General features: G+C 53.4%; 1 protein-coding gene across 1 annotated transcript; it reads right to left on the bottom strand.

The window, feature by feature from the left end:
- Positions 1-7,169: 7,169 nt before the first annotated feature.
- DISP2 (dispatched RND transporter family member 2) lies at positions 7,170-20,953 on the bottom strand. Its single transcript, XM_028119415.2, has 8 exons — positions 20,841-20,953; positions 13,921-14,244; positions 13,609-13,638; positions 13,341-13,464; positions 12,942-13,057; positions 12,635-12,762; positions 12,189-12,286; positions 7,170-10,430 (listed from the first exon to the last, which is right to left on the bottom strand). The coding sequence occupies exons 1-8, from the start codon at positions 20,951-20,953 to the stop codon at positions 7,170-7,172; spliced, it is 4,194 nt and encodes a 1,397-aa protein (XP_027975216.2).
- Between the last annotated feature and the right edge of the window lie 3,011 nt (positions 20,954-23,964).

Genomic DNA, 23,964 nt, shown 5'->3' with positions numbered 1-23,964 from the left:
TTTAAAAAAAATTTATTTACTTGACAGAGAGAGAGAGAGAGAGCACAATCAAGGACAAGCAGGGTGAGTGGCAGGGCGAGGGTGGGAAGAGGCAGAGGGAGAAGCAGGCTCCCTGCTGAGCAGAGAGCCCAATGTAGGGCTCGATCCCAGGACCCTGGGATCATGACCTGAGTTGAAGGCAGATGCTTAACGGACTGAGCCACCTAGGCGCCCCTAAAAGATTATTTATTTTAGAGACAGCACAAATGAGGGGAGGGGCAGAGGGAGAGAATCTCCAAGGAGGCTCCCCACTGAGCGTGGAGCCCAAAGCTAAAGTGGGGCTCGGTCCCACAACCCCTGAGATCATGACCCCAGCTGAAACCCAGAGTTGAATGCTGAGCCACCCAGGCGCCCCAAGAAGGAACTCTTAAGGAGAATTCCCAGGCTTGAATAACTGTGTGGATAGAGTCACTATTTTATGTTGCTGGGAGATTCAGAGCTTAGTGTGGAACACAGTAAACTTGAAATGCCTCTCAGACATTCAAGTGGAGTGGTCAAGTAGACAGTTTGAAATACAGGCTTTGAGCCCAGAGGAGAGTCTGGGTTGGAGATCTACTCTTGAGAGTCATGGGTGTATGGATCTATTAAAAAAAAAAAAAAGCTGCGATACTGGATGAGATCACCAAGGGAAGAAGTGTACAGAGTGTACAGAGAGCATGGGTAGGGATAGCAGCTTTTAGAAGTTGCAGTGATAGGGTGCCAGCCAAGAAACCTGATAAAGAGGTGCTGGAGAAGTGAGAAGACAACAAAGGGCGGTGCTTTAGAAGCCGAGGAGGAGGAAGTGGTAAACTGCAGAAGGAGGGAGTGGTAAACTATTGAAAATAACTGGTAAAGAAGTCATTGGCAAATATAGCAAAAGGGAATTGTGGGGGAGAGGTAGGTCTGAGTGGAAGCCACACTGGAGTGGGTTAAAGAGTACGTGAGAGATGAGGAAGCAGTGATGGCCGATTCAGACATTAGGAACTTTGTGGATGGAGTAGAGCAACTGGGCAGTAACTGTGGAGATGGGTTGTGGGGGTCAAGGCAGGGTTTTCTCAAAGATGGCAGCCGCTAATGGATACATGTGCTCAGGGGAATGAGCCAGCTGAGGGGAAGGAAAGGATACTTCAGGGGGAGAGGGGATGATCAGAGGAGTAAAGTCATACACCGACAGGGAAGGAAGATGGAATCTGGAGTAGCATTTGCAAAATCTGCTCTTTTTTTGTTCACATACCTCTACCGATAATTGAACAAAAACAAAAGCAATGTGCCCTCTCATCCGTTTTTACTTGATGCCTACCTTTCTTCATAATTTTAAATATTTGTAAAGGGTCAACTTTCTTCCTATTATATGTTGTGTACCTCTTTATTCATTTCTAAAATTCTTTTCTTTTGGTGTTTCATTTTGGACAATTTCTATTGCCATGTCTTCAAGTTCACTAATCTTTTTTTCTGCAGTGTCTAAACTATTGTTAATTCCATCCAGTGGTTTTTCATCTCAGACATTTGTTTTCATCTCCGCAAGTTCAATTTGTGTATTTTTAAAAAGATCTTCCAAGTCTCTACTTAGCTGTATGAACATATGGAATACAGCTATAATAATGTCTGCTAATTCTCACATCAGTGTCAGTTCTGGGTTGGTGTCAATTTGTTTTCCTCCTCACTATGGTTCATATTTTTCTGCTTATTTGCATGAACGGTAATATTTTTATTAGACCTCAGACACTGTAAATTTTGTGTTTTTGCGTGCTGGTTATTTTTGTATTCCTGTTAATATTCTTAAGGTTTGTTCTGAGATGCAGTGATATTACTTAGAAACAGTTTGATCCCTTCAGGTCTTGCTTTTAAAATTTATTAGATGGGATGAATAACTAGGGCTAATTAAAAAAAAAAACAAACTGGGGCTAATATGTCCCCACTGCTAAGGCAAGACCCTTCTGAGAACTCCAACCAATGCTACATAAATTATGAGGTTTTCCAGTCTGGCTGATGGGAACAGACATACTCCAGTCCTCTATGAATACTGGCTACTGTTCTCTCTAATCATTTTGGATGATTCTTTCCTTAGTCTCAAGTATTTCCTCACATTTACATGATGAGTAGTGCTCGGCTGAGGGGTGGGGGCCTCTACAGATATCTAGAATTCTCTTTCTATGTACCTTTTTTCTCACCAACAATCTGTTCTGAGCGCTTTAGTTTGGATTGCCACAAACTCTAGCTATCTTCTCAGCTCACGGAGCCTGCATGGCCCTGCCTTGGTTCTCCCTCCCTGCAATATGTCCTGGAAACTCTCTCAAGCAATAAGCTGAGGCAATCATAGGGCTCACCTCATTTGTTTCTTGTCTCTCAAGGATCACTGTCCTTTTTTGTCTGATGTCCACCATCTTGAAAACTGTTGTTTCATAGTTTTTATGTTTAGTTGATTGTTTCAGGAAGGAGGGCAAATCTGTTCCCTGCTACTCCATCTTGTCTGAAAGGGGAAGTTGTATATGTACTCTAAATGTATTTTTGTTCAAACCATGGAGCTGCAGATTTAAATCATTCCATTTTTGGAAAATGCCTACCATATATCCTATGTGCAAAGCTAGACCTCTGTACCTATCAGCCAAATCAGATTGGCTTTCTTTTTTTTTTTAAAGATTTATTTATTTTAGAGAGAGAGAGAGACAGAAAGAGAGAGAGTAAGGGGAGGGGCAGAAGGAGCGGGAGAGAGAAAAAATTCTTTTTTTTTTTAAATATTTTATTTATTTATTTGAGAGAGAGAGAGAATGAGAGATAGAGAGCACGAGAGGGAAGAGGGTCAGAGGGAGAAGCAGACTCCCCCCTGAGCAGGGAGCCCGATGTGGGACTCGATCCCGGGACTCCAGGATCATGACCTGAGCCGAAGACAGTCGCTTAACCAACTGAGCCACCCAGGCGCCCCAAGAAAAAATTCTTAAGCAGACTTCCCACTGGCCATGGAGCCCTATGCGGGCCGATCCCATGACCCCGAGATCACGACCCCAGTAGAAATCAAGAGTCGGATGCTCAACCGACTGAACTACCCAGATGCCCCCAGACTGACTTTCTATCAGAAAAATCTAATACTGTCTTTCAGTCCAAACAAATGTGGTTAATATGCATCCTTTATCAACCTTTCACTCTTGAATTTAAATTCTTAAATGAAGAAGGCACAGAACTGAATAACCACACAGAGGCCTCATAATGATTATAACTTTATCAAGGTCCTTCCAGGGCTTTTCAGCACAGAGTGGCTTTGGACAACCAATCATTTACATATAGCACATAATGGCTTTCTTTTGTTTCTCATCTTCCCATCGAACTGAGTTACAATTTCTTCTCTTAAGCATAAACACCTCCAGACCTTGAGTTATAGTTGTCCCTGGGATCAAGAGTGTGGGTGGAAAGGGTGAGGAATGCCTGTTTTTTCTATCCCCAAGCAAATGGGATCTTGATGGATGGGATGGGGTGTCAGAGAGCTTGTCATTGCCTACATGTATTATCAAAGGCTGAGATAAGGCCACCATGGAAGAAAAGATCAGAAACTCTCCAGATAAATGGGTGAAGGTTGTAAACCAATGAATCTTCTTTCCTGATACCTCTCACCTGCCTCCCTGTCCTGTCATGCAATGGGAGAAGAATGGAATGAGTTAGACGGGGCCAAGGAAATTTGGCTTATAAATCTCTTGCAAGATGTTCTTTCAGAATCAGGCTGAAGCTGGGCTATTGCCTAAATATCATGGTATCACTTATGCCTTGTGCCAGTAAAATCTAAGAGTGCTAGTCAAATCAGTCTTTTGTCAACAAAGCACCACAGCCATGGAAGGATGGGTTTTCCCATAGTAACAAAGTAGACCAAGTTACAATTTAAAAACATACAGCACACTTACTCATACTCTGAGTGTGAGTTCAAGGATCTGTGGCACAAATAGGAGAAATGACCTTAAGTCCCAGATGGGTGTCAACATAGTTCTATTTTAAAGTGTCTCAGTGTTAAGAAAACTTTTCTTGAATTTTTCAGAGCAAACACGAATGCTTTAGCCGGTTTTCCCCTGCTGCAGCATGCTTCTAAGCCATATACTCATTGTAACCACCGATAATAATAATGAAGTGAATAGGTCTGCTGAAACTCACAGGACATTGGAAATGCTTTAAATACTGCTTCCCAAAGTTGGGGCTGGAGAGGCAGCCTGGATTATCCATTCATGTGGGTTGCCTGCTGTTGGTATGGGCCACTCTAGGTGAGAGGTGATGTTTTAGATTACCACTGGGTTCTTCCAGTCTTTGGGTGCCAGCAGTATAAAGAACAAATCCAGTCAGTACCTCAGCTACTCTGGTTCATCTGCCTTCCTGTAGGGTTTTGTGGCTGTGGCCTGCAAGAATGGGACCCAGAAATCTCCGAGTAGGATCCTCAGCTGTGCCCACAGCCCTGATGCCCACCCTACCCACCCCTCCGTATTCTGACATTTCAGTGGTTGTGTTCAGGCAAAGTTTTGAAGCTCCAGTCCCAGACACCATGTCTCCCTTTGCAAGACACAAAAGAGGATGTGGAGGAGCGGGTTCTTTTGGTCCAGGTCCCTGCTGCCCCTCCACAATACAAGGCAGAAGAGCCTTGGTGAGCTGCTCAGAAGCAACTAAGACGCTGGTCTCTCTTTTGAGTCAAGGCCAGACTTCTGCTCATGCTCAGGAGGAAGGGCTCACCTTGTCCTCCCTCTGGCTGATTGTCCCAGATGAGACCAGGGCTCTCAAGTCATGGCTGTGTGATACAGAAGGGCATATGGTCCACGGTGTAGAGAAGCCAAGACCCTGATGAGCAGCCCCAGGCCAGAAAGGTGGAATTCCACTTGGACATGAGGATAGAGTGGTCCCCACAGACCTCCCAGAGGACAGGTCTAGTCCCTGCCTCCTCTTCCAGGTGTCAGGGGTCAAATGGCTTTGATTTTCTTATCTTGCAAAGGAGCCGAGGTATCCTGTCATTCCCACCATGGTCTTCCCTCTCTCCCACAACTCCTGCGTGTCATTTGGGTTTCTGCTCCACTTCTCATGGGCTGCTTGTGGCGGGAGGTAGGTCTCAACAATATAGGGAAAAAAACCAAAATGAAACACCTCTTGATTTGCCTCCAGCTCGATCACAGACTGTCTGTTTGGCCCTAGAAGAATCCCTTTCCCTCTGTGATACTCATCTGTAAAACGGCCTGGATCAGTGGTTTTCATACCACATTCTGTGGAGCTGCCAGGAGCTTGAGGGGGCCCCGAGAGGCACAGTAGAAAGGGAGGCTGAGCTGACTCTGTACACCCCCCCACTCAGCACCCACCAGAGTAGCTGCTTTTTATCTGTTTTACGTACTGTGTTTTCACACAAGGATTCTTTGAAGAAAGGATTCTGAGGCTGCAAAGTTTGAAAACTGCTGGAACAAATGGTCATTAAGGTCCCTTCCAGTCTGAGATACTTGGACTTCTGAAGTCCAGCTCAAGTTGTCTCCCCTCTGGGAAGCCTTCCTGGTTACCCGATCTTGGGTACTTGACCCCTAGCAGTATGAATGGTGACAGTCATGGTACCATCAGTGACCCATTCGTGCCAGCTTATGTGTGTGAGCTGCTCCCCCAGCTAGCACGTGAGCTCCTCGAGGGCAGATGTTCAATTTCCCCTCCATGCTTCTGTCTCCTTGTGGTTCCACATGACAGTAGGTATTCAAGTAAATTTGCTCCAAGCGCCAGGAGCTCTCACATGGCGTAAACCCTTGCAGAGAGACTCTTTGCTTTGGGGACAGGGAGTCACCTTCTGGTCTCCTGAGTGCCCCCAGACAGACTTGTCCATAGGAAGCTGGGGACCCTGACCCGGGGAACAGTTTTGGACTCACACACTCCCAAAAAGGGCCGGCCTGAGTTCTCGCCTTAGCTGAATTCTCTAGTACCCTCTGTGCCTCTCCTGGCAGGGACTCTCCACACACTGTGGCCATGGAAGAAGCATGCCCCTGAACCTGGGAATTGGCTCAGCCAGGAAGCCCCAGAGCTGGTAGGTTCTCAGTGGATCTGGAGGGAAGCACTGGGCTGGAGCAACTGCGGGCTTGCTCAGAGTATCGCTCTGTCTGGAGATGGAGGTCTGAAGAGGGGAAGGCCGGGAGTGTCCTCAGAGACACCTGCTAGGTGAACCAGCAAGTTAGCCACAGGCCAATGCCCTGGGGCAGGTAGCCAGGAGTGTGGGAGTTCTAGTGGTGGAGTGAGCCAGGAAGCCTGCTCTCGCACTTATGAGCTCTGTGACTGTGGGTCAGTCACTTAACCTTACTTATTCTCAATGACTTTAACTATAAATCAGGGGGCAAAAGGACCCAGCTAATTGCAGGCTACCCCAGAATAAAATGGTGAGATTCCAGGGAGACATGGGTATGCAAGTTAAGTATTGTGTAAAGGAAGAGATGCAGGATGTAAAGCATTCTTATTGTTTGTTTACAGGGGAGAGCACTCTTCCTATGCCAGAGCAGCTCCCCACGAGGGACCATCCTGCGACTTAGAGACACTCTAGGACTGACCAGCCCTCCTCCCCCTGCTTCGTTCCCAGCAGCCGTCTTTGCCCGGCCTTGACAAATTGCTGGTCAGACTGGGGAGTGTGAGGGTGTAGCGCCATTCAGGAAAGAGGCCTCAGCCTAATTCTGGCCCAGAGAAGCTCCCCAAAGAGAAGGAAGTGTCCTGATAAAGAGCCCCTGAAAGGTGTGAGGTCCCGGAGGCTGCTGAGGTTCCCCAGGGCTCTTTTGGTTGGTGAGACGCCGTGCAGGGTCCCAAGGACTTGACCCTCATGCCCACTTAGCGTGGGGGCCAGGTCAGCCTCTCCCTGATACCTGGGGCTACACATCTGGCCTTCCCTCTTCCAGAGGTCCTGGTTGGCACTACACAGGGCAGATGAGAGCTCAGCAAGTCACAGGACATGAGCTTGCGACTTTTCACTCCAAAGATCCATCCCACTGAATCCTCCAGATGTGGGGAGTAAGCAGCAGCCTGGACCAAGGCTGACACATGTGGCAGAGTTTAAAATCCACAGCTGGGCGGTGAAACCTGTCCATGCTGAGGTGGGGAGACACCATCAGGCTCCATCTGGGGCTGCCTCGTCACCTCTGACAGGCTCTGCACCATAGTCCGGCCTCCCGGGGCCTCCCTCAGCTACTGTAGCCGGAAGTGTGGGTGCTGGGCCTGCGGAGCCAAACATCTGGCAGGTCTGGCTGGCTGTTGGGCAGCACCACAGGGCTGCCATCCCCCGGGGCCCCACGGCCCTTCCAGGACGAGCTGCTCTGGTGGGAGGCAGGCAGTGATGGATCGTACGCCGTCTCCCTCAGTGCCAGCCACAGGGTGTCCCGCTTCCCATTCAGCTGGCCCCGCTCAGGTACTGTTGGCTCGGTTTCATCCAGGTCGTCTGGGGAGGCACCTGCAGAATCTGGTACTCGGGCACTGGGCTCTGACGTGCTCAGGCAGGTCTCATCAGAGACGCTGAGCCCCTCCAGGGTGCTGGCTGAGGAGGAGAGGCAATCGGGAGGCTCCACAGCCCTGGCTTTGGGAGAGTGGGCAGGGGCTTCTGCTGAGGCCTGCACAGGCTCAGCCTTCTGCCCTGGGGAGTCCTGCCTGCCTTGGGTCTTGGGGCTGGGGCCAGCCTGCTTATAGGGGGAGGAGGTCTGCAGGGCTGGGCACTGGCTGAAGACAGCCTGGTGGTCCAGGAACAGCTCCCTCGGGGATGCAGGGGCCGGTGGGGGCCGGGAGCAGTAGGGGCCATCGTGCAGCTGGAGATCCTCAGAGAGCACTGAGGGCCGGTGGGACAGTTTGCTCGTGGCTGTGCTGGTGTCAAAGCTGGGGCTCCGGCGCCGTGCCAGGGGCTGGAGCTCGTACTGTTCCGAGCAGGATCCGGGTGCCCCTCCTACCGGCCCTGCTCGTGGGCGGCCTGCCTTCTCCCCAGTTGGCTCCCCGGTTCCAGCGTCCCACGGCAGGTGGGCACAAGGCCAGAGGATCTGCCCACAGTTCTTCTCTGGCCCAAAGAAACAGCATAGAGATTGGAAAAAGAAGCTGGCAAAGCCGCAGCTGACACACTTGACCATCATCAGGACGATGCCCAGCTTGCGATACAGCAGCACTGTTGCAGGTAGCATGAGCACACCGGCCGCAAACAGGGCCGCAGCCCCCACTGCCGTGGCACAGCTGGTCTGGCGCAGGGAGAAGGCCACGCGGCTCAGGCGGTCAGGGTGTGGGCACAGGTGATAGGAGATACAGTAGTTGACGGTGAAGTCCACCGAGAGGCCCACAGAGGCAGAGAGAAAGAGGGCTTCGGCAGTATTGAGCTGCCATTCGAGGAGAACCAGGAGCCCCACGGTGAGCAGGACGGTGCCTGCCACAGCTGCCACGGAGAACAGGCTAAGCGGAACGTTCCAGGTGCCCAGCAGCAGCGTGGCGAAGGCCAGCGCCAGCGCCAGGCCCAGCACCACAGCAGGTTCTGTGCTCAGGCTGTGCTGCAGGCTGTAGAGCTCCAGATGGCTGGTAAACCAGCCCCGGTGGAGGCCGGTGGGTGCCCGGCCCAGCTCAGCCGCCAGCCAGTGGCTGACCTCAGTGTAGAAGCGGTGGGCCTCGCTGTAGTCCGGACTATACTGGAAGTTGGTCTGGAACTGCAGAACCAGGGCGGCCAGGCTGCCGTGGGCATTGAAGCGGGGTCCTAGATCGCGGGTGCTGTTGGGGCCTTGCTCCAGAGCCATCATCTTGAGGCAGTGCAGGAAAAGCTGCGGTGCCCAAGGGAAACCTGAGTGGCCACAGCAGAGGCCCGGCCCCAGGCGGCCACAAGCAGGGCTCTGCACCCAGCGCTGGAGGGCCTCCACGAAGCACAGTGTGGGCCAGCCCTCTGGCTGGGCTCCAAAGAAGCTCTGATTCCGAGCTCTGTGGCAGAGGGCCAGCAGCCAGCGCTGGGCCTCGGGCCCGCCAGCCGAGAAGGCAGGGTCGCTCACCAGCGAGCTGGCGCTGCGGGGGTCCAGCGGGTCGCCGGTGTCCACGGGCAGGATGCCCCACACCAAAACCACGGGCATGTGGCCGCCCTCGCCCTGAGGCAGCCGCTCGAACAGGAACTGCTGGCGGTACTCGGCGTCAAAGCGCTCGAAGGGGTGGCTAGGCCGGAAGACCTGGCCGCGGGCTGGCGGCAGGGTGGGCAGCCGCAGGCGGGGACTGACGCCCGCGATGTAGGCGCCCCCGGCCGCCAGCGCGGCAAACCAGCAGATCCAGATGTAGCGGAACTTGATGACCCCACAGGGCAGGAGGCGCTGGAAGAGCAGGCGCGAGGTGCCGGCCGCCGCCCTGCGTAGGCCGCGGAGCCGCCGGTGCAGCGCCAGTGCCAGTCGCCGGGGCGCACTGCCGCCCCGTGGGCCCTGTGCCCGGGCCGCACAGCCGCGCGCCAGGTAGCGCTCATGGAGCACGGCGGAGGAGGGCAGCCAGGCCAGCGTGAGCGCCAGGTGCGCCAGCACGGCCGTGCCCAGGTAGAGGGCGAAGCAGCGCACGGCCGGCAGGCGGCTCAGGTAGCTGGCATAGAAGGTGGCGGCTGTGGTTAGGCCCGAGACCAGCAGCAGGTAGCCGAAGTGGTGCATGGTGCGGCCCACGCGCTGTGCCAGCCCCGCGGACGGCAGCTGGCTCTTGCTGAGGCGCCACAGGTCGAAGAAGATGAGGGTGTGGTTGGCACAGACGCTGCTGAGCAGGACGAAGGCTGCCAGATTGACGAACGGGAAGTAGGCCATGCGGAAGGCCACTCGGTAAAGAAAGAAGGCGACCAGTAGGGAGCCCAGCACCCCCAGCAGCACCATGAGGGTGAGGAAGAGGGAACGTAGGTAGAGGGCGATGCCAAGGAAGATGGCAGCCAGGGCCAGCAAGGGGTACACGGTGTCCTGGGCCAGGTAGTGCCTCAGCAGCTCCTGCTTGAGGCCCAGGTCCATGCCAGTGATGGATGTGTAGTTGTCAGAGAGCTCCCAGGGCGTGGCTAGGCGGTCCAGGTAGATGCCCATCATGGAGGCCCCCTTTGGAGTGGGCAGGAAGAGCAGGCTGTACTTGAGGGAGGGCACCTGGTAGTCAGCAGTCTGAGGACTCAGAAAGTCCCTGTCCAGCACGAAGTGGAGCAGTTGGTAGATGGCGCTACTCCCGGAGCACTTGGTGGGAACCTGGGCGCAGTGTGCGGGCTTGTCCTGTCCAGGGCCCAGACAGGAGGGCACCAGGGCACCACGGTGGTAGTAGATGGCGCAGGCCCGCAGAAGGGCCAGCGTTCGGGCTGCATCGGCTTGAGTAGTGTCCAGGCAGGAGGAGCGGTTGGAGAGCACGGCCACGTAGTTGCCCAGGGACCAGCTGGGGCAGCACCTGTTGGCTTCCGTACGCTGGCACAGAGCCCCAAAGTGGCTATGGGAGCGGATCTGTACGGCACACAGGGCAGGAGAGAGCTCAGGGGCAAGGCAGGGGCCCAGGTTCCCCCGGCCCTGTCCAGGGCCCTCTCACCTCCCGTTAGGCTCAAGGGCAGAGGTGGAGAGGTATCCTGACAGCCCAGCAGCCGAGGCTTGTCTCAGAGCTGCATTTGGATCCTGGCCATGTCTTGACTCCACCAAAGGGAGGGGGAGTGGGGCTCAGGAATGCTGCCTGAGGCCTCAGCCTGAGAGGTCCTGCCCTAAGGTCCCCTGCAGGTCACACACCCCAGTTCTGCCCTGCCTCATCCGGGAGTGGAAGGGGCAGTGTCGGCCACAGATGGGTCAAGGGTCCAGGGAACTGGAAGCCAGCAGTGGGAAAAGTGGGGGCCAAAACATTCCAGGGTCAGGGTCAGCCCCCTACCTCTGTCCACTGGGCTGCTTAAACCGTCTTAGGGACAGGGCTATTTCTTTTTCAGACCTCACGCCTCCTTTTTTCTCCCACCTGCTGTTGACATGACACATCACAACAGCAGGTGTAGCTCTGGAGGGCACTGGCCTGGGGATCTGAGGCCCTGTTTTGCTACCAACTGGCGGTATGGCCTTGGGCCTGAGATCATGGTGACAACAGCAGCATTTATTGAGAGATTTCTATTGCCAGTCTTTATGGCAAATTCTATCTTGTTTAATTGTCACAACATCCTTATGAGAAAAGTAACATTATTTGCCCCATTTTCTATATACAAAGCCCGAGGCACTAAGAGGTTTAGAAAGGTGCCTGCAAGTCACACAGCTAGGGAGTATTAGAATTGGCCTTGGGGCACCTGAGTGGCTCATTTGGTTGAGTGCCCAACTCTTGATTTTGGCTCAGGTTGTTATCTCGGGGTCATGGGATGCAGCCCCATGTGGGGCTCTGTGCTCAGCGTGGAGTCTCCTTGTCCCTCTCCTTCTGCTCCTCCCCCTGCTCTCTCTCTCTCTCAGATAAAAAATAAATAAAATCTTAAAAAAAAAAAGAAAGAAAGAAAGAAAGAAAGAATAGACCTTGAATTCAGGAATCTGACTCCAGGGCACATGTTCCTTACCAGTGTCTTTTGGTACTCGAGATATGCTTGTGTGGAGTGCCTTGGGCTACTCAGTGGTGTTTACACTGTTTTTAGCAGCAAACCTTTCTTTCTTTCTTTTTTTTTTTAAGATTTTATTTATTTAGTAGGGAGAGAGAGAGAAGAAGCACAAGCAGGGGGAGTGGCAGGCAGAAGGAGGAGCAGACGCCTCGCTGAGCAGGGAGCCCGATGTGGGACTCGATCCCAGGACCCTGAGATCATGACCTGAGCCGAAGGCAGACACTTAACCAACTGAGCCACTCAGGTGTCCCAGCAGCAAACCTTTCTTCAGATGTTATGGTATAAGGCTCTCCAATTAGCATGACTGGATTGGCACTGCTTGGGTTGATGGAGGTGGGGGCCTTGGGCTGGGGCCTGCTTAACAGCTCTTGAGACTCCTTTTCAGGACCTTTTGAAAATCCTCAGACTCTGCATAGTCTCTGTTGTCTTGGCTGTGTTTGGCTTTTCTAAAAACAGCTAACTCTTCTTTCCCCACCCCAATATGGAACCTTTCAACAGGGGTTGGAATACTTTTCTAAGCAAGGAGTACTCTTCCCCAGTCCACCCTGGCAGTCCTGGCTTGCTGTATTTCCTGGGGATTGGGTCCCTCATGTTCCTGGCCCGCCCCCCATCCCCAACCTCCCAAACCCTGGCACCTCCCCAGTCGGCTCACCTGGTCCTGTTCCATGCGACACATGGAATGGATGGCGTGCAGGTTCCACAGGCTGCCCGCTGAGGTGGACATGAACACCAGCTGTGCATAGCTCTTCTCTGCAACACACGCCCCAGAGCTCAGCTCTTTGGCATCAGGTCCTGGGCCCACTGGAGGGAAGACGCTTGCCCAGGGCCATATGAGGTTCAGAGTCTCAGGAGTCTGAGACCTGTGCCTGGCTGCCTGATCCGGTGTCCCGCCGCCCCCACCCAGCCTGACTTTGTGTGGCTGGAGCACCTGAGACCTACCTCAGCCTCCCAACTATAACCCAACTTCCTTGGCTTGAACGTGGCCAGCCAGCCTCCTTCCTTTCTGTCTGCCCTGATTTGTTCTCCTGCGCCCTCCTGTTCTAGTAGGTACAATGGGGACCATCATTAAAGGCAGGAACTGGCCAGGATGCTGCTTACCAGGCGGGCCACAGAAGAAGTTCTCCCGCCCTCTGTCCTCCAGGGGCTCCACCATCCTTCGAGGCCGGACTAAGCCCTCCTGGGCACTGCTCCAGGGTGTAGGGCTCAGAGTGGTGTGGGCGTTTGAGCTGAGGTAGAGAGAAAAATCTATGCCAGTCACCATCAGGGGGTGGGGGCTCAGAGGAGGCCAGACACCACTTCCCAGGGGACCCCAGCAAGTCCCTCTGACCTGCATTTGGGGAGGTCACCCGATGCCCTCTCACTTTCCCCCATTCCCTTCAACAGTGGAAAGAGGGAAACCCACTACCTGTTCTGCTCAAGGTCTGGGGAAAGAGAAAGCAGCTTCCTGGGGCCCGTGAGGGCTTGCAGTGTTCTCCAGACCACTAGCTTGCGCCCAATGTCTGTGTCTCGAGGCTCAAAGCCCTGAAGGGAGGGAGACAGAGAAGATCAGGTAAGCAGAAGGAGGAGTGCTCCTTCTGGCCCTTCTTGGCTCTGCCCCTTTGGGTCCCTGGAGCGGGGAAGGCCAGCCCGCCTTTCTGGATTGTTGGACGAGAGTATCACCTCTGTGCCATCTCCCCAACTCGCTCTAGGGGTCAAGAGCCCACCACTGCCATCCCACTGCCAGCTGGGTCGCTTCAACTTTCTGCCCCAGACTGAGCTGAGTTGGCCAGGCCGGGGGTCCCTGTCCCTCCTCTTAGCCTCTTACCAGCAAGGGCTTGGAGAAGTCAGGCAGCTGGTCCCCCAGCAGGGCGGCCAGGGTGCAGAGGAGGGTGACAGCCAGACACAGCAGGAGCACAGCCACTGGCCACTCGGCGATCAGCTGGGAATAGCTGGGGAAGAGGAAGAGAAGCCACTGGAACGGTGTTGGGCGTGGTAGCAGGGCACGGTGAGCTTAGGAGTCACCAGGAAGGGGTGGTAGGGCCAGACTCGGCACCAACCTAGTCACCCCTAGGGGGCCAGAGGCCCAGGCCTACCTCTTTGGCATCCGGAAGGTCCGCTCCTGCCTGTGGAAGAGAAGAAAAGACACTTGCTTGTCAGAGCCGTCTTGTAGGGTGGGACGTAGGGTGTGGCGACAGGGCAATATGGTACTAACCATTTCAGGCTGTTCTACTCCCAAGCTCCAACCCTTACTTCCTCCTCCATCCAGGCTGCCTCCTCCATCAGAGACAGGGGACATCCTGGGCTGCTTCTTAATGAAGGAATCCAGAGCCCGGGGGGCTCACCCCACTTTTAAGCCCTGCCCCATCTTCCAACGGAAGCTTGCAGGCTGCTGGCCCCTTCCTTACCTGACGCTGACCACATGGTGCTGCACAGATGGCGGCTTCCAGGCCCCATCTCGCTGTGAGGGGGCTGGAGAAGGGCTGAGGCTAGAGCCATGGGAGCATAGAGCTGCCCGGTCCCCAAGCCCTGGCAGGGAACTGTCCCCCCGGTATTCCTGTGGTGCCCGGGGATAGGTGAAGTGTGCAGGGGCTAGGGGGCTGGACGGGCCCACAGGCTGGAGGGTGGAAGTTGCTGGTGGGGGTCCTGAAGAACTGGAAGGGTCTTCCAAGGGGCCGCTGTGGAGGCAGCAGCTTTTCTCTGGGCTTGCCTCAGGGGCCTTGCTCTGGGCCCTGGGGAGAGAAGAGACAAGGGTGATGGGGTGGGGGGATGGTGTTGGGCTACCCCATGCCCCAGCATTGTTCAGTAGTCTGAGACAAGGAGACGAGGGCCTGGAGTTGTTCTTATTAGTCCTGGGGGAGAGGTGAAGAGGGTGCAGCCTCTAGCTGTACATCCCCATCCTACCTCTTGGGTACATTGTCTCATTCACTAATCTGTCCATGCACTCAAAAAACATTATTGGCAGCCTGCTACATGCCAGACACTGTGCTTTTACATATATGATCTTGTGTACTTCTCACAAAACCCTACAGGGGAAATACTTTCCTTGTTCTATATTTGAAAATAGGTTCAGGGAGATATGAAGAGCTGAGCCTTAATCCCATTCTGACTTGTAGTCCTGCGCTCGCTCTTTCTTTCTTTTTCTTTCTTTCTTTCTTTCTTTCTTTCTTTCTTTCTTTCTTTCTTTCTTTCTTTCTCTTTTTTTCTTCCTTCCTTCCTTCCTTCCTTTTTCTTTCTTTCTTTCTTTCTTTCTTTCTTTCTTTCTTTCTTTCTTTCTTTCTTTCTTTCCTTTCTTTCTTTCTTTCTTTCTTTCTTTCTTTCTTTCTTTCTTTCTTTCTTTCTTTCTTTCTTTCTTTCTGATTTTATTTATTTGTTTGAGAGAGAGAGAGAGCACGAGCAGGGGGAGCAGCAGGCAGAGGGAGAAGCAGGCTCCCCACTGAGCAAGGAGCCCGATGTGGGGCTGGATCCCAGGACCCTGGGATCATGACCTGAGCTGAAGGCAAATGCTTAACTGACTGAGCCACCAGGTGCCCCTTAAGATTTTATTTATTTATTTATTTATTTATTAAAAAGATTTTATTTATTTATTTGACAGAGGGAGAAACAGCAAGAGAGGGAACACAAGCAGGGGGAATGGGAGAGGGAGAAGCAGGCTCCCTGCTCGGCAGGGAGCCCGATGTGGGCTGGATCCCAGAACCGTGGGATCATGAGCTGAGCCGAAAGCAGATGCTTAACCGACTGAGCCACCCAGGAGCCCCAGTCCTGTGCTCTTTCTGCTGCAGCCACCTGTTTATTCTCTTGGCAGACACTCATTGAGCACCTACTGCAATCTTCTTCCCACCTTAGAGCCTTTGAACTTTCTCCTCCCTCGGCTTGGGGTCTCCTCCCCAAGATAACTACATGGCTCACAGCTTCTCTTTAGTCTCAGTTCAACTATTACCTTCTTAGAGAAGCCTTCCCTGACTACCCTTTCTAAATAACCACCTGCCAGCTCTCTATCCCCCTACCCTGCTTTATGTTTCTTCACAGCATTTGATGCAAAGGGACATTGTACAGTTGTCATGTTTCTTGCCTGCCTCTCCTATGGAATGTGAGCTCTGGGAGAGCAGGGTCTTGTGCCTTTGTTCATCTCTGTAGCCCGAGGGCCTTGAACAGTGCCTTGAACTCAGAAGGAGCTCGGGAAATGCTTGTTGAGTGAATACTGAGCCCTAGACAGGCTACTAATGGTGGTGCTCGGATGAATAACGCCCATCTTTGTCTTCCAGGCACTCATAGTAGGTGGGAGATGTTGACAAGAGTCCAACATGTTGAGTGCTGTGAGAGAGGAAGTCACAGGGCTTCCTCCGACGGCTTCCCGGAGGAAGGCCCAACTTTGACAGGGGTGGGGGTAGTCAGGGAAGGTTTGGCAGAGGCAAGTGCTGCCCTTCCACTGCCCTTGGGCCATGGGGCAAAAGGTTTGCTTTGCAAGAGTGTGCACAGTTGGGAGAGGGAGTTGGGACCCCCAAAGAACTTGCCAAGGTGGAGTCAGCAATAGATTCTTCTTTCAAAATTACTCATGAGGGGGGCGCCTGGGTGGCTTGGTTGGTTAAGCGTCTGCCTTCGGTACAGGTCATGATCCTGGGGTCCTGGGATTGAGCCCCGCATTGGGCTCCCTGCTCAGCAGGGAGCCTGCTTCTCTTTCTCCTCCCCACTCATGTTCTCGCTTGCTATCTCTGTCTCTCTCTCAAATAAATAAATGAAATATTTTTTAAAAAATTACTCATGAGGGCCGTACTCAGTACATGGACCCAGCCTCACTCCCTGGGTGCAGGGGGAGTCAGGACTGCCAGACCTGGGACAGGAGTAGATGGCTATGGGGTGTTCCCAGAGAGGTTCTGGGCTGGGAAGCCCTGGCAGAGCCCTGTCTCCTCCCCGCATTCACCAGACTCACCTGGCCTGCCAGAACTTGTGTAGCTGTGTGGTTTACGCCGAGCCAACACTGGCTTTCAGCCCTGCCTTCTGCACTCCCAAAGTGGTGAGAGGCCAGAGTTCTGGCCCTGGTGGCAAGCAGACAATTGCCTAGGGAGGCTGGGTTCTGCCCAGAGATGAAGTAGAGGAACTGGGAAGAAGAGGCAAGCTCTTCCTCCTCCTTGAGGAAGGATGGCTGGCTGGCATAGCAGTCTGGGAAAGCATGACCTTCATGCTGAGGGCAGAATGGGGGAGCCCTGGAGATGGGGTCCCGGCTCTATCATCCTTTAGCTCCAAGGCCTTGGGAAAGACACACAATTCTTGGGGTGCTGGCATCCTTGTCTGTTGAGTGAGAGTATGATGATAACGCCTCCTCTCGGGTTTGGTACAGGAATTAACTGGTGTAACGTACGTGAGCTGCCTGCCATGGAGCCTGGCATGTGGAAGACACATTTGCCTCCCCACCCTCTATTGCACTCAGTGCTGCAGGGAGCATGCAGTTTAAGAAGTATATTTATATTTACAATTTGACCTCTTTAGGCACCTCAGATAGTATATCTCCATTTTAGAACTACTCACACCTTGAGAATCTCACTACATATATAATTATAAATACTTTCCTTTTTGTTACTCAAAAGCTGCATCAGCATTTGATCTCATGATTGAAATCACTGATACTTATTTTTTTAACTAACTCAGCATTTAGAAAAAGAGGAATTTGACCAAAGTTGTTCTAAAGCAAGACCTCAGATGACCCATGAAGTGGATATAGCAACCAATGTCCTGGCAGATAATAAACCTTATTGGCCCATCCCTGTGGGCCAAAGGGAAGCTGGATAGATGGCCTGGGTTTATGTGCATAAGTGTTGACATTTACTTCTTTAAAGTTTTTATTCTGCAGGTCTTTTTTTTTTAAAGATTTTATTTATTTATTTGACAGAGAGAGAGAGAGAGAGAGAGAGAGAGAGGCAGGCAGAGGGAGAAGCAGGCTCCCCACGGAGCAAGGAGCCCGATGCAGACCTCGATCCCAGGACCCTGGGAATCATGACCTGAGCCGAAGGCAGATGCTTAACCGACTGAGCCACCCAGGTGCCCCTTGCAGGTCTCTTTTGAGCACCTATCACATGCTGGGCACCACTCTTGGTCTGGGTTATCCTGAAGGCATGAAAATGACCCATTAGTCTTGGTCTCCCCTTAATTTATTATTTTTTTAAGATTTAATTTTAATTTTATTTTTTTGAGAGAGAGAGAGCATGCGCACATCATGGGGAGAGAGGGACAGAAGCAGAGGGAGAGAGGGAATCTTAAGCAGGCTCCACACCTAGTGCTGAGCCCCATGCAGGGCTTGATCTCATAGCCTTGAGATCACTGGGGCGCCTGGGTGGCTCAGTCATTAAGCGTCTGCCTTCGGCTCAGGTCATGATCCCAGGGTCCTGGGATTGAGCCCCACGTCGGGCTCCCTGCTCAGCGGGAAGCCTACTTCTCCTTCTCTCACTCCCCCTGCTTGTGTTCCCTCTCTCACTTTGTCTCTCTCTGTCAAATAAATAAATAAAATCTTAAACAAACAAACAAACAAACAAAAAACCCTTGAGATCATGACCTGAGCCGAAATCAAGAGTTGGATGCTTAACTGAGCCACATAGGTGCCCCAAGATTTAATTTTTTATTTTTTTTAAGTAGGCTCCCCATGCCCAGTGTGGAGCCCAACATGGGCCTTGAACTCACGACCCTGAGACAAGACCTGAGCTGAGATCAAGAGTCGCATGCTTAACTGACTCAGGCACCCAGGTGCCCCAAGATTTTATTTTTTTAAAGTAACCTCTACACTCAACGTGGGGCTCAAACTCACAACTCCGAGATCAAGAGTCACATGCTCCACTGACTGAGCCAGTCAGGTGCCCCTTGGTCTCCCTCCTTAGAGCAAAGCCTGCATTCCAGGGCTTAGGAGGGTGGGGCAGCCAGGGTGTCTAGTCCAGCTGCCCATGGCCTTAGAGCACTCACTGAGTACTGGGCTTTTCCTAGAGCCAGGCTCCCCCTGCCCCACTTGGAATGTTTTTTTTTCCATTAAGGGTAGCTAGCACTATGGGGGTGCTGGAGGAGAAAGGGAGCACTTCCCCTTAACGAGTCTGCCAAAGCTCATAAGCCTGCTCTGTTCTTGAGCTGGCTTCTGTTCCAGGGGGATTCCAGCCTCTACTGTTGGTTTGCTTCTACTGAGGTCTCCCTGGCCCCAGCCCCTTCTTCTCAGTCCCTCTCATCCCTCTCCAGAGACCTAAGATCAGCTGCTCCCAAATCTCATCCTTCTTGACAGTGCCCATCATTGTCAATGTGGCAGAATTTGAAATCCTTCACATTCTAGCTGCTGTAGAACTGGGCCTTGGTCTCAACCCTCCCGAGGAGAAGAGCCAACCTCTTCTGAGAATAAAAGCTTTCTCCTGCCAGGGCCCCCTGCCCTTGGTTTTCCAGAGACCTAGTAGTAATACAGGTTAAACACCCCAGGCCTTGCCGCCCCAGGAAGCGTTTATTCTCACCCCCTCAGTTCCATGGCTCTGACAAGGGTGAGCAACCTCCTAGGCTGGCCTGTAACCCAAGTGACTGGGGCAGGCAGGCAGGGGGATGGAAAGTGGTGACATAGGCTTCCTCAAGAGGCCAAAGCTAAAGCAGCCAGGGCCTGGCTGACAGCGCCCCCACCCCCACACACAGCCCCCACTTGGGAGACTCATAAGAGGTAAATGTACATGCGCATTAACGGCACCCCCAGGCCCACAGACACATAGCCATATGGCCATCCATGTGATCCTGCAGAGTGGCCAAGGCAGATGAGGGAGAAGTTCATGCCACTAGGAAAATAAAAAGGTAATTTTTAAAAAACACAGTGAATGAACTATTTCAAATTGCTCTGGAGTCAGTAAAGGACCATGGCTGTGCTTACACACGTACACTGTTTTATTCGCTGTGTATCTAACTCCAGAGTACTACTTAGCTCAGCAGGAACATATTTGTGTTTCTTGAATTGAACTGTGTCCCTTTGCCTGATTAGTGTGCAGGGTCTCTGGAGAAATGCAGAGAGATGCCAGAGGTCCCAAGGAGTTGCTGAAAGAGAACAAGTGGTTTCTGTGCTCAAGAATGACCCCCATGTGCAGGGGAAGTGATCAGACCGGACAAGGCTTATCCTTGATGAAATATCCAAGGCAGGAAATGACTCTCCAGCCCCTTCTAGGGATACCCCTGGCCCCAGATCTCCACCCTGGCCTGGCCTGTCCCTGCCCTGTCCATCCTTGGCTCTTTGGTCAGGCAATAGTCTCAGGCAGCCCCCTGGTCAGGGAACACATCCATCCTGTGTCTCACTCCCTTGAAGAAAGCTCTGTGCCTTTCACAGTGAGAGGTGGCTAAATCTATCCAGGCTGATGTGTTAACAATAAAGGGAAGAAAACATTTTTCTCTACTTGTGGGGCCTCCTCTTTGCTCTGAGGTGCAGAACGTACATTTTAACTGGGGCAGTGAATGTCCACCTCCGCTTTTTGCCCCCAGAGAATGCCTCTTATTTCAGTCCAGGCAGGAGAGAGAGAGGCAGTGTCATGTCAGGGGAGGGATTCTGAGGGTGGCAGACCAGGCAGGGCACAGAAATTTTGCCATATTGCTACCTGGCTGGGCTGTTCCCTCACACATATGGTGGAGGAAGGTGGAGGAGAGGTACTGAGATCTGGGCCCTCACTGAGAAGGTGCTCCTCTTGTCCTGCCAGCCTGGGACTCCTTCAGGGATGGTAATGACCGCAGCCTGAGCCTCAGAGCCTGCCCACCCTTGCGCCTCCAGCGAGTGTGCTGGTAGTCACCACACGCGGGGACTCAAGCCGACACGTGTGCAGCCAGCTATGGAGGCAGACTGGAGACTGATGGTGATGGACAAAGACAGCTCCTGGCGTGGCGGCGACTGTCTGCCCTCCCCAGGACACACACCTGGGCGATCCTCCTGTCTATGCCACACGCGCACCTTCAAGCACACTGACATGCTGGAACCCAGACTAAGGTCTCCGCGGGCTTGGGGCTTACTGAGAAGATGCGGGGGCAGGGCCTAGAGGGAGGGGTTCCGGAGGCAGAAGGGTCGGCGGAATCCCCGGCCCTAGAGGTAAGGTAGGAACAGAGGATGGGGCAGGTATTCGGGCAGTGAGGGCGATGGGGACTGACAGTAGGGGGTATCAGGGAGGAGAAAATTGACCCGGCAGAATGAGGGCGTGGCCAGGGGGCCGGTAGCTCCGAGGCGCTGGAAGGGGGTCTTGGAGGGGCTGGGGAATGAATGAGCGAGACATATGGCGGCTACCGGGATACCTGGGGCGGGGGTGCTGGGAAGGTCTGCGAGCTGGGTCTGCGGAGAGGTCCGCCCTACCTGTCCGGGGAGCTGCCGTCTGGGGCCAAAGTCTCCCCCTTGGGCCGCTGCTCCCCTTCCGGACCCGGGCCGGGAGCCGGACCGCTGCTGCTGCTGCCGCTGCCAGCGTCCATGCCCGTGGGCGGCACCGCTGTCCGGGCGCTGGTGCTGAAGCCGTGGTGGCGGCGGGCTCCCGCGCATGCGTCAGCGCCAGTCGGACAGATCGCTGGGCGGGGCCGACAAGAAGCCCAGCCAATGGGCGCGGCACGGGGGGGCGGGGACAGAGGCTCCTTGCGGCGCGGCTGCCTAGCGCAGGAGACTTGCTGTCTTTAAGGCCCCGGGGCCGGTAGAGGTGGGCCCCTCTACCCAGGCCAGGTCTGAGAGCTACTGTTAGGAGTCCGGCCGGCTGGCTGTAGTCTGCACATTGGCCTTTCCCAGGGGGACATCGATCTTCCCGTAAGGGACCAGGAAGCGCGACTCCAGGCACCGTGCAGAGAGCATCATTACTTAAAACGCACTCTTCCAGCCGGAAAGAGGGAGAAACTTCCACACGCGCACGCACTTCACTGGGCGGGAAGCCGAAGGGTTGAGAGGTCGGACAACTAAGTCCCACATTTCTCCCGGCTTTGCTCAGCAACCCCCTCCTCCCCAATGGGACCAGGCACTGTTCAGGTTGCGTTTGTCCTCACATTTGTCTGGACCTGGACCTGGGTTTGCACCCCTCAGACCTGGAGCCTGGCTTCTGTTATTTAAGTGTGGAGTATGGGGCATGGGGAGAGGGAGAAGAGAGAATTCGCAGCTCTTTTTCTTATAATCACCCCACTTCAGCCTCGGAGGTACCCAAGAGTCACTCATTTTAAGACACTTGCTGCTCCACCATCAGGGAATGGCTATGAGGGAGGGGATGGGATGATGGGCGTGGTACAGGCCTGGGTAGAGGGCTAGAATAGATGTGGGTGGTGTGAGAGGCCTGGGAGTTGGGGAGTGGAGAGGGTTCCAGATGTGGGATTTGGATGGAAAGTGTTTCACAGCAACCATGCTGTCTGAATGTGCAGGGAGGTGCCATGGCTGAGGAATGGGGCTGGGGAGAGAGTCAGAACCCAGAAGCATTGAGGATATAGGTATCGCTACACTGTGTGCAAATGTCACTCTACGCAAGGCATTGGTCACTAGGTGGGAGAATCTAGAGGTAGGTGTAGAAGTGGTGGGCCTGAGTAGCTTACAGTTTGGCTGGAGATATAAAAGGCCAGCCCATAAATTAGTGCCAATTGGGTAGGGTGTGGTCAGGCCCATGCGATGGTTGATATAAGCTACAGAGAAGGGCGCAGCATACAAAGAGGACCTCTCTCTTCCTAATGGGCTTTAGGGAAGGCTTCATATTGATGGTGGAGCTTCAATATGGGAGGGAAGCTGGCTGGAGATGGGGAAGGGATGGTGGTGGTGGTGGTGAAATCAGCAAAGTTAAGGAGGCTGGAAAGTTCAGTGTCTTTTTAGGGAACGGTGAGAAATACATCTGGACAGTAGGGATCCATTGAAGGCTTTTGATCTGTAGAGCGAGGCATCTAGATGGAACCTTGGGAGGCCCATCAGGTCTTGGTGTATATGATAGGGTTAAAGTGATGAGGACATGGTTGAGGCTGTTTGATGGGAGAGGGCAGAGGTGAAAAGGAAAGGAGTGGTGGTCTCATGCAACCTTGTGCTATGGGCACCACTGAGTCAAGCTTCTGAGAATGCCTGGCTAGGTGCTCATTTTTATAATTAGGGAATTCAGGGACCACCAGGGCCCCTGGGTACCAAGTTGGATATGGAGGAAGATAGGCTCTTTAAGAGTAAAATAGGGCCTCTGGGAGGCTGTTTATTAGGAAGAGAAGATTCTGCTTCAGGCTCCATGCTAGGTCAGCAGGGCAACCCAACTCAGGCTCTCCATTCTTGTGTCCTCTTTCTTCTGCTTCCTTAGTGAGGTGGACCAGGGTGGTGCCCACAGGGCCCTGGGGGATTTTTCCCTCCAGGATCATGCCCTGGGTCATGGCTGGGGGGTGCCCACAGGGCCTTGGGGGTGGTTTCCCTCCAGGACCATGCCCTGGATCATGGCCAGGGGGGTGCCCACTGGGTCCTGGGGGATGGCGACCACCATGGCCATGCCCCTGTGGAAAGCCCAGTGAACAATGTCAGAGTCAGAGGTCAGTGCCAGTCTTGCCTGAGATCAACTTTCGTCTTCCTTCCACCTTCCCTCCACCTTCTGTTGTAGAGGATTCTGGATTCCCAGGCACTAGCAGGGGATGGTGGTGGAGGGCTGGGAGGCAGGGACAGCAAGTGATGAAGCCAGAGCACTGAGTAGACAAAAGGGGAAGAACCTAGATTCATTGGTTTCCATTCCTTGAGCCAAGAAATGACTCCTACTCCCTGGACCTTGGTTTATTTCTGTAACTAGGGAGCAGAATTATCTCATCTTCTCCCTTTTCTCACCCAGGAACCCTTACAGAGTCATTCGAGACTTTACCAGTCTAGGAACTGCAGGCTGACTACTCACAAGTGAGGGTGGGGCTGGAGGCGGCTATCAAGGAGCTCACTGAGGGCCAGGAGCAAAGAGGAGACAGGAGGCAGGGTTAGGGGAGATGCAGGAGCCAAGGAGGAGGAGGAGAAGGGTAGCTAGAGGGTGGGAGGAGACCCAAAGCAGGTGGCAAGGTGAGGACGTGCATGTTCTCTATATGAGTGTGTGTGTGTATGTGTGTAGGCATAAGGGTATGTGCTCCATTTACATGCGAATAGTCATGTCCACATATCTGTGCACAGGTGGGTGCCACCCCATGCACAGGCACACAGATATACGCACATCTGCCTGCTGTGCACACAGATATACACATGTAGGTGCGTGTGCACGCTTGTGTATATGTGACAGTGGGAGCGTGTGTGAGCCCATGCCTGTCCCTGAGCAGGTGCTAGACTCAAGAAACCATGAAGAATAAAAATAGTAAAATCAAGGCTTTATTGCCTCAGCCAGAAGAGGCCGGAAAGAGTGCGGCTTAACCTTCTCTCTTGGCTGGAACAACTCCTGAGGCCCCAAGGCCAGAGGAGTTTCTTTGTCTCTTGCCACAAGCCCAAGGAAGAGAAGAGAGACACCAACCACCTTGCTTCTGGTGCTGGG

Source organism: Eumetopias jubatus, unplaced genomic scaffold (assembly GCF_037043125.1).
Source record: "Eumetopias jubatus isolate StellerSeaLion01/CBP00866 unplaced genomic scaffold, mEumJub1_p1.0 scaffold_7, whole genome shotgun sequence".
Classification (NCBI taxonomy): Eukaryota; Metazoa; Chordata; class Mammalia; order Carnivora; family Otariidae; genus Eumetopias; species Eumetopias jubatus.
The sequence above is the reverse complement of the archived record's forward strand: the minus strand, read 5'-3'. Positions and strand labels throughout refer to the sequence as shown.